The sequence below is a fragment of a genome, unplaced genomic scaffold, assembly GCF_019419815.1.
Source record: "Pyrus x bretschneideri cultivar Hongxiangsu unplaced genomic scaffold, Pyrus_bretschneideri_v1 Contig384, whole genome shotgun sequence".
Lineage (NCBI taxonomy): Eukaryota > Viridiplantae > Streptophyta > Magnoliopsida > Rosales > Rosaceae > Pyrus > Pyrus x bretschneideri.
In genome coordinates this window covers 2615-13293 of record NW_025999706.1, presented here as the reverse complement: position 1 = coordinate 13293, position 10679 = coordinate 2615, and the positions used below count along the sequence as shown (strand labels likewise).

Below are 10679 nucleotides of genomic sequence, written 5' to 3'. Positions count from 1 at the left end.
GTTTGGTACGTGGGACGGGACGGAACAGAGTGGGACAAGGCGTTCCGTCCCACGTTTGGTGCGCCTAAAACGGGTGGAACGAGCTGTTCCACGGGACAAATTTTGGGTGAATTTTCGTTCCACCTCACCCTCCTGGAACGACTCGTTCCACATCTGTGGAACACAAAATTATAACCTCTCCGTCTCCTTCTTCTTCCTCCTTGTTTCCATCCAAGGGCATCTTTGCTCCCGCTCCGATCCATTCTGTCCCGTCCCGTCCCGTCCAGTCCCATTTCGTTCCGTCCCGTCCTGTCTGCATACCAAACGATACCTTAAGGACCCATCCGAAGCTAAGTCAAGAAATGGAAATAGCCCGGAACAACAGTGAAGATGACTGTGTTGAAGTGAAAGTCTTAGATACTAATGTGCTTGATAAAAAAATCAATTCATCGCAATTGAAGTTGGGATCTGCACAGGTACCGTATGTTGCTTAGTTCTCCATGTATATTAATTCCAGTGAACCCCCTCCCACTTTTGCTTTTCTTACGCTTCTTTTTTTCCCGTCTAGTTAATATCTTTGTATGGTTCTTGCTGATCAAGTCCTTGTGTATCCCTCACACTTCGTCTACTGTCGCTTGGGAGTTCTCTCATGGCCATGCTTGTGCCTACCCTTTTGCAATTCTGTAAAACAAGGGGTGCTAACCGAACACAGGACAAGCCAATTTCTGATACATGGGGAAAACAGAACTCTCTAGCGACTGTGTCAAAAGAAACCGATTCTACCAGTGTTGCAACTAAGATTCAGGAACAACGAAAAGCCAGCATACCTGATCACCAAGAAGTAAAGATTCCAGATTTTAATAAGGCTAGTACTAGTACTGCCCGGGTATGTATCCCGTCAAGAGTTGAAAGCGCCGTGGACCAGCTTTATTCTCGAATGGGCAGAATTGAGGATCTGTTTTTGAGGTTTGAAGAAAAGATGCTAAAACCGATAAGCAGCATTGAGGCAAGGCTTGAAAGGGTAGAGCAGCAACTTGAAGTACTGGCGAACAAATCACAGAATTCTGAATTGCCAACATGCGCAAGATTCTATGCTTCTTCTTTCTCATGCAATGAGTCTGAGTCTAACTCTTGCTATAATAGTGGAAATGATTATCACCGTTGCGAGGCATTTGAATCAGGTGAGAAGGACATTCAACCAGATGCACCCCCGACCACAGCTTATGAAATGTCTGCTTCGGTAAATTCCACCCATTTGCTTCCAAGTCTGGTAGTAACTGCTACTGAATTTTTAAATGGTGATGATGACGATGACGAAGAAGATCACGGATCAGATGTTGTGATAGGTTCATCAGAAAAACCAAGGCCTGCTTGGACAATAGATGATGCTTTAGCATCTGCACTAGCTGGCATGTCTTTGACTTCAACCCAGCCAGAGAAACATGCTCAAACTCTTTCGGATAAAGCTCCTGATTTTTTAATTGAAGAAGACGGTAGCGTTGAGAGAAAGGGATCGACAAGAGAGGAACATGAAGTAGGCACGGATTCTTCCATGTGCCTTGGTGAAACTGATGCGACAGAGAACATAAATGTTGGAATATAAGTTTTTGTGCTAGAGAAATATTAGTTTAAGTCTTAGTATTTCAAGTTTAAATGTGCTATTGGATTATATTCTAATTGGACAGCTGAGATGTAATCTTAGTGTTAGTAATGTGTATTGCCACTTGTAGCTATCTTATAGGATAGATTACATGAATGGTAGAGATTGAACTTTGTGAGAGAGAATCCCTCTTTCTTCCCAACGGTATTACTCTCGCCCATGTCTTGTGTGCTGAGTGAAAAAAGATGAATGAAAGTATCCTTCTGTGAATATTCTTTCTGCAACTCTCTGAGATTTCTCCACAAACCTTCATCTTTATTTTTGATTCATTCCTTACAATAGAGATCATAGTCTCTAGATTCTAACATGGCCTTAGAGCCTGGTTTGGTCGCTTAACATTGGGCAATTAAATCTGTGAAGGAATTTGAAGAAATTGCTTGTGAGATCTGTGTCTAACATGGCAGGGTCTGGAGGTGGTGAGTGGAGAGCACCGATCTTCAATGGCGAGAATTATGAGTTCTGGAGCATAAGGATGAAGACTATCTTCAAGTCTCATGGATTATGGGAGTTTGTTGAGAAAGGAGTAGAGTGCTCAAATTCGAAGGGAGCTGATGAATCTAATGCAAAGAAGAAGGAGAAGGAGGAATCGAGTGATGCTGCAACTCTCACAGAGAAGCTTATGAAAGATGCCAAGGTGTTGGGGCTGATTCAAGGAGCAGTTTCCGATGAGATTTTCCCTTGGATCTCTCATGAAGAAACTCTAAGGGAGCTTGGGATATCTCGATACAAGAATTCCTTGGCAACAAACATGTTAGAAGTGTCAAATTATAAGGTATTCGTAGAGAATTCGAACATACCAGAATGAGAGATGATGAGTCTTTGCCTATTCATCTTACAAAATTGTTTGATCTGATAAATCAAATGAGAAGTTATGGAGAGGAATTGTCTAGAGAGAGAATTATGCAGAAAAATGTTGATTAGTTTACCTTCTGCATATGATCCTATATGCTCTGTGATTGAACACTTAAGGGATATATATGTGATTGAGGTTCAAGAGGTGGTTGCCTCATTGAAAAGTTTTGCACAAAGATTGGAGAGACATAATGAGAACAAGACTGAGAGAGCATTTGCAAGTCTAAGCGTGAATTCTAAACCTGCCAATTCTTTTGGAAATCAAGGCCATGGATACCAGAAGAATTGGAAACCAAAATTTAAAAAGTGGGATCAAAAGCCTACTTACCAATCTGGGAAGCAAATTGCAGCTGTAGAAGGTGGAAGAAACCCTTGCAGGCACTGTGATAAGTACCATTATGGAGAATGTTTTCTTAAAGGCAAACCTAAGTGTCACAGTTATGGGAAAATATGGCATATTGCAAGGGACTGCAACAACAAGAAAAATGTTCAGCAACTAAACTTTGCAACTCAAGTCCTTCCTACACCAACCATGTTCTATGCAAATAATGCGGTTGACAAGAAGTTTATTGAAGATGTATGGTATGTGTGGTATGTGGACAGTGGTTGTAGTAACCACATGACTAGTAGAGAAGATGTACTAGTTGATATTGATAGAAGCATAATTGCAAAAGTAGAAATGGGGATAGGGTAATTGGTTGAAGTTATTGGAAAATGAAGTCTGGTGATGGACATTAAGATGGGAATGAGGTATATCAACGAAGTAATGCTTGTCTCTGGTCTTAAGGAGAATCTACTAAGTGTAGAGCAGATGATGGAGCATGGATACTTTTTGATTTTTGGAGATAATAAGGTTGGAATTTATGATGACTGCTCTCTTTAATCTAGTTGCTAAGGTGCCAGTGAAAGGAAACAGAAGTTTTCCTTTGAAACTTCAAACAAATTTACATTTTGCATTAAGGGCAAGTTTGAGTAAGTCAACCTTGATCTGGCATAAGAGAATGACATCTGAATGTCAATAGTTTGAAGTTGCTACATGAGAAAGAAATGGTACTTGGATTGCCAGAAATCAAGAACACCAATGAAGTGTGTGAGGGGTGCATTCTTGGGAAACAATGCAGAGATTCTTTTCCAAGAGAGACAACAAGTAGGGCCACTATTCCGCTGGAATTGGTACACATTGATGTTTGTGGACCAATGCAAACTGTTACAAAGGCTGGAAATAGGTACTTCCTCACCTTCATAGATGATTGCACTCAGATGTGTTGGGTTTACTTCTTAAGATACAAATATGAGGTGTTCAATGTCTTTAAGAAGTTTAAGGCTACTGTTGAATTGCAATGTGGGTATAAGTTGAAGAAACTAAGAAGTGACAGAGGATGAGAGTACACATCTATGGAGTTTAACAAGTTTTGTGAAGAAATGGGAATAGAAAGATAGCTTGCTGTGGCATACTCACCACAACAGAATAGAGTGGCTGAAAGAAAGAACATGATCATTGTGGAGATGGCTAAGTGTATGATGTTTAAGAAGAAGATACCACTGGAGTTTTGGGCTGAAGCAGTGAACACTGCAGTATATGTCTTAAACAGGTGTCCAACTAAAGCCTTGGACAAGAAAACTCCATTTGAAGCTTATAGTGGAAGAGAGCCAGGAATTAAGCATTTGAGAGTGTTTGGTTCTTTGGGCTATGCACATATTCCAGAACAACAGAGACAAAAGTTTGATTCATCTAGCACAAGATGTGTATTTCTGGGGTATAAAACTTGTGAGAAAGGCTACAAACTATATAACATTGAATAAAAAAGTTGTAATTTCTGGAGATGTAGTGTTCAATGAGGAAGCAAGTTGGGATTGGAGTGCACAAAAAGAATTTAGTGTTTTAGTTCCACTTACTGATATACTTACTAAGAAAGAAAATGAGACTAGTGAATTAAGTTTGACTCAAGCTGAGATTACAGAAGGTGATAATGAGACACCAGAAAATATTGAAGAAGCACATGATGGAATTGGTGTTGCATGACATAGTGAAAGTTCAAGTCCACAGGATTTCAATCACTCTCCATTAAAATATAAAAGCATTGCATAAGTGTATGAAAGATGCAATATGTGTATCATTGAGGCTGAAACATTTGAAGAAACTGCCAAAGATGAATCATAGCAGAAAACAATGGAGAAAGGAAATTGCAATGATAGAGAAGAACAATACTTGGGAGTTGGTTAGTAGACCATCTGATAAGCCAGTAATTCGTGTCAAATGGGTTTACAAAACCAAGTTGAACCTCGATGGCTCAGTGCAAAAAAACAAAGCAAGACTGGTTGCAAAGGTTTACTCTTAAAAGCCTGGAATAAACCTTTGCACCAGTTGCTAGGCTTGACACAATTAGAACACTGGTTGCATTGGTTGCACATAAAAGGTGGAGATTATTTCAATTAGATGTGAAGTCAACATTTTTTAATGTAGAGTTGCATGAAGAGGTATATGTTGATCAACCCCCTGGATTTGTGATTAAGAATAAGGAAGATGGAGTTTACACACTTAAGAAGGCATTATATCGTCTTAAGCAAGCTCCAAGAGCTTGGTATGAAGAAATCAACTCATATTTCACTAAGGTTGGTTTTCAAAGAAGTCCAAGTGAAGCAACATTATATGTGAAGACTGTTGAAAGTAGAGTACTCATTGTTTCTCTATATGTGGATGATATCATCTACACTGGGAGTTCACAAGAATTGATGATGGAGTTCAAAACTGAGATGATAAGATAGTATGAAATGACTGATCTCAGGTTGTTACATCATTTCTTAGGTTTAGGTGTGATACAAACTGATTCTTACATCTTCTTGCACCAGAAGAAGTATGCAAAGACACTGCTAGATAAGTTTGGTTTCAAAGATTGTAAATTAGTTGCTACCCTTCTTGCAGTGAATGAAAAACTATCTAAGATGGATGGAAGTGAACAAGCTGATGAAAATCTATATAGACAGATAGTTTGGAGTCTGCTATATTTGACTGTTACAAGGCCAAACATCATGTTTGCAGCAAGTCTGTTAGCTAGATTTATGCATGGTCCTACCAGAAAACATATGGGAACTACCAAGAGAGTATAACATATGATTTATTCAAGGCTCAATTGATTATGGTATAGCATATGAGAAAGGGAAGGAAGCAATGCTTATTAGCTACTGTGATAATAATTGGTCAGCGAGTGAGGATGACATGAAAAGCACATTTGGATATGCATTTAACCTTGGTTCAGGTGTATTTTCATGGGCATCAATCAAGCAAAGCAATGTTGCATTATCCACTGCAGAGGCTAAATAAGTCAGTACAGCGGAAGCCGCTACACAAGCAATCTGGTTGAGATTTGTTCTCTCAGATTTTGGTGAAGAACAGGTTGAGCCTAAAACAATTCTATGTGATAATACATCTGCTATAGCCATAACCAAGAATCTTGTGCATTATCATAAGACAAGGCATATAAACAGACGATATCATTTCATTCGAGATGCATTACAGATAGGGAAATTGATCTACTGTACTACAACACTGAGGAGCAAGTTGCAAACATTCTTACCAAAGCATTGGCCAGATGACACGCCCCGACCCTGATATTGTTTGAATACCAGGATAGACACGTGATGGCCGACACCCGAGGGTGACGAAAGCCATTAATGGATACAAAAGCTAAGAATGCGAAATAAATAAGGGTTATGAATTGAAATACAATGAATTAACAACTTAGGAACGTGTTCAGAGCATACAGCTAATTAGAACACTAAAAGAAATAATATAAAATTGAATGAATAAAGGAGTGGGTCCTACACCAGGACGGCTCGAAGATGCTAATGTTGAAGTGCCTTGATGCCGGGATTGTATGCCTCAATTCTAAGACCTAAATGGGGGCGCAAAACAAAGGTGAGTGGACCAAGTTTATATATATAATAATAATAAAACAGTTATTAAGATACTAACCCCTACAGTTTATATAAAGAAAACCACTAGCATAATATGTGATAGGTTTATTGAAAACCCTAGCATGCCAAAAACATCTCAAAAGACATATCGCGGAAAAACATCGCAGAAATCAAAATATCAATCGTCTCACATATCGTCTCGTAAGCACGATGTGCTGCTAGTAAGATCACTGAATAAATATAACTCCCGGCCCTATGCTAGCACCGTGGTCTCTGCGCCCGTAGCCAGAGATTACCAACTCCCGGCCCAATGCCTGCTCCGTGTCCCTCAGCCCGTAGCTAGGGATTATTTCTCCTTGCCTAACTGCCAACACCAGATCCTCATCCCAGGCAGCATAGTGTCCTCTAGGTACGCACAAATAGTTACGCCTCTCAAAAATAACCACTTCATAATATAAAGGCATCCATCGTCTATACTATAAAGAGGGGTTTCTAAAACATGTTCTAGCATTCTATCGTTATCCATCAAATAGTCTACCAGTTCATGGTTTTTATAGAAAATACGATATATTAAAATATAGCTCAATATAAGCCAACAATTAATTCCTTACAAAGTAACGAGACGAAAATCAACGTTTCAATAAACATGCTTAACATAAAATCAATCCATAAACTCGTAAGGCATGCTTTTCATTTATGCAGTTAAACTATGAAATCATCTAATTTTAGAAAGGGTCCACTTACAGATACTCCGTAGCAGCAGAGTTGTGCGGAAAAGGATTAAGGAAATCCTCACTAGCAAGTTCACCTAAGCACAAAAATGTACAATTTATCAAACTATGCCCAAACGATAGAATCCCAGGAAATGGACGCCAAAAACGGATTCGGAACATTGAAATTGGCCTAGGAGAGATTTTGGGTTTTCGGGTCCTAAGATTTTTGGTTAAAAAGGGTTAAGGTGAAAAGGGGTGGTTTGGGCCTTAAACCCAAACCCACACAAACATACACACACACACACAGAGTCCACATACACACGCACACACTCACGCATTGCACAGCCCAAAGGCCTCACACACGGGGCCGGGCTTTAAGCTATTTCTAAATAAAAACGGCCCAAGGCTCTTTGGGTCATTAAAATAAATAACAAAAATTAATTTAAAAGACAGAATGGGTTGGGTTTGGTCTACGGGCCCAAGGCCCGTGGGTGTTCTAAACAGCCTACATGCTAACGGAAACAAACGGAGAAGAACGCCGGAGCTTCTACAGCTCCGACCGACTGCAAAGGTATACCTTAGGCTCCGATCTAGGTACCAAAATGAAGTACTAGACGAAAGGAGTGTTTTTATACCTTTGGTTCGCCGTGGAACGACCTAAGATAGACGAAAAGCTCCTCGACACTCACGGGCCCGCCGGAGTTGGGTGAGTTTTCTCCCAAGTTGATCTTGCTCTAAAAACCTTGGAAATGATGAAATAAAACTCATTAAAACTCATCCACACCTCCTCTAAAAAGATCAGAGAGAAAACCAAGGCTTACCTAACCGGAACAATAAGAAAATATCGCCGGAATGCTCCTGGGTTTCGCTGTTCTTCGCATGCGACAAGAGATAGAGAGAAAGACGGCAGGATGATGATGATGATGACGACACTGTTGACGCCAGGGAGGGTGGTGTGGTGATGGATGAACACGGTTGTGGGTCGTGGGGTGAGAGGGTTTCGAGAGATATGGGAGAGTGCAGAGAGTTGAAAGAAATAAAAAAATGAAGTATACGGGATAGGGAAGAAGGACAGGGAGAGAGATGGAAGAGTGACGGGAATGGGGGACACAAAACAGAAGGTGGGCCCTTGAGCACAACAATTAAGAATTAAAAACCCATTTTTAAATAAAAATGGGGGTGGAGTGTTACACTAGAGACCAGTTCGAATATCTGAGAAAGAAGCTTGGAGTAATCTCAGCACAACACTTAGAAGGGAGTGTTGGAATATAAGTGTTTGTGCTAGAGAAATATTAGTTTAAGTCTGAGTATTTCAGGTTTAAATGTGAAACATTGGATTATATTCAAATTGGACAGTTGAGATGTAGTCTTAGTGTTAGTAATGTGTATTGCCACTTGTAGCTATCTTATATGGTAGATTACATGAATGGTGGAGATTGAACTTTGTGAGAGAGAATCATTTTCTCTTCCCAACGGTATTACTCTCGCACATGTCTTGTGTGCCAAGTGAAAAAAAAATAAATGAAAGTATCCTTCTGTGAATATTCTTTCTGCAACTCTCTGAGATTGCTCCAAAAACGTCATCTTCATTTTCGATTCATTCTTTACAATAGACATCATAGTCTCTAGATTCTAACAATAAAAGGTTCACTTGCTGATTTGACGAAAAATTCTTTAGAGGGTGAGGAAAATTTTATGATAAGATCACTGAATGATGAGCACACTGATAAAACACTTAGAGTCGATGGACTGGACCAGCATTTTGAGGATGGAGAAGAAGGTAAACTTGATGATGACAAGAGCATTGAGAATGTAGTTGATCTATCCAATCATGACATGCCTAAAACTGATTTTTGTCAGATAATGGAAGATATTGAAAATGGAGATGTCAACACTAAGATAAGCAACATTTCGAACCCTGATAACACTGATGTCCAAAATGAGTTGCCTCAACATCAGATTGATGATGGATACCATAACACAAAGAAAGTTGCTAGTACATATTTTGATTTAACTCTTCCAAAGTAAGTGGCATAAGAGAATTCTGACAATGATACTTTGAAGAATATCCTTGAATTTTCCCTTGCTGCTTCTGTGGTGGATATTCCGGTTTTGGATGTGAAATTCACTTCTCATGATAGTTGCGATAATAGGTATCTTTCTCTAGAAGCCCTTTTAGCTGAGTTTTCAAAATCAGTGATTGAAGCCCTTTCTGTCAAGGAAAGTGATGTTGTGCTCCCTATTGGCGCTAAAGGCCGCGATTTGATTTTGGTTGAGGATGGGGAGCCAGTTGGTGCCACCCCCGATGGCAATTTTTCTATGGACATGAACTTGTATAGTCTCGGAGAACCTTTGAGTCTGCGGGGTGACCATACATGCAATAACTATAAGACATTTGCAGCAACTCTTATTTGACAGTGCATAAGTCTGTTCACAACTTTGTTGATATGTACATAAATTTAAGCTACTGAATCTACTGATCGTCTGTTTCCTATCCTCTCTCTCATTACTCATATACCAAAAATTGATAAATACATTTTTAGGGCTGGGCAAGTTGCGGTTGGTTCGGGTTTCAAACTGCATACTGAATAATAAACTAATAGAATAACCGTACCAAATGCATCTGTGTAGTCGATCTAGTTTGGTTTGGTTGGTTTCCTTCTCTTAGTAATTAGGAAAACATTATGCATTCATTAACATCTTTACAAAGGAGATTTATCTTACTTCAAAACTAAACAAAGAGCGAAGGAAGGGATCTTAGCAACTTTTTCACTTTGCCCTTCTTAGCTCTCCTTTTCATTTTGCACAGTATGTTTGATAAAAAAAAACCTCTCTAACTTTTAGGTCATTTTTACATATTAACTCTGCACAAAATTCAATCAAATTATAAATCGTTTAATTGTTCAATTAATGTTATTAAAATTTTAGTTTTTAAATGAATATGATTGATTAGTCCTGTTTTAAATAGTTACCAAATTTTTAGTATCACAATTGGTGCACACATTTTATCTGTATTGATTTCAAGTCATATGACTGAATCGGGCCTGTCTTCAATCCATATTGATATTGGCTACCATCATATTTTGCTAATTTGTAATGACAAGTGACATTATTAGGTTGATTCTCTTTGGAATTAAACCTTTAGGATGCGTTTGTTGCACCTAACTATCTCAGACTAGATTAGCTTCAGGGACTAAGCTAGATTGGCTTAGAATAGACTAAGCTTGACTCATTTAGTGAAGCGTTTGCTGCTGTGTCGGACTAAAAAGCAGGACTCATATATTATATTATTAAATTTATATTTACAATATTTTATCATTAATTTAATCTATATATACTAATATTTTATTATTAAATTATCATCTTCCTTTCTAGAATCATCTTCTTCCCTCATTTTTCTATCCACCCGCTGCATTCGTCCCCTTTCATCTTTCTCTGCCATTCATCTTCCTTTCTAGAATCATCTTCATCTCTCATTTTTTTTGTCCGCCCATTGCATCCGTCCCCTTTCTTCTTTCTCTACCATTCATCTTCCTTTCTCATTTTTTGGTCCACCCACT

At 38.9% G+C, this 10679-nt stretch overlaps 2 protein-coding genes across 2 annotated transcripts; both read left to right on the top strand.

The window, feature by feature from the left end:
• Window positions 1-396: 396 nt before the first annotated feature.
• On the top strand, window positions 397-1686 carry LOC125468485. The gene has a single exon (XM_048564292.1). It carries the CDS (start codon window positions 629-631, stop codon window positions 1580-1582), a length of 954 nt encoding a protein of 317 aa, XP_048420249.1. The 5' UTR covers window positions 397-628; the 3' UTR covers window positions 1583-1686.
• Window positions 1687-2549: 863 nt separating this feature from the next.
• LOC125468484 lies at window positions 2550-3185 on the top strand. Its single transcript, XM_048564291.1, has one exon. It carries the CDS (start codon window positions 2550-2552, stop codon window positions 3183-3185), a length of 636 nt encoding a protein of 211 aa, XP_048420248.1.
• Window positions 3186-10679: the final 7494 nt, after the last annotated feature.

What these genes read in the sequence shown, in the direction of transcription:
- LOC125468485 (XM_048564292.1), top strand. Translation starts at nt 629, where the DNA reads ATGGCCATGCTTGTGCCTACCCTTTTGCAATTCTGTAAAACAAGGGGT.
- LOC125468484 (XM_048564291.1), top strand. Translation starts at nt 2,550, where the DNA reads ATGTTGATTAGTTTACCTTCTGCATATGATCCTATATGCTCTGTGATT.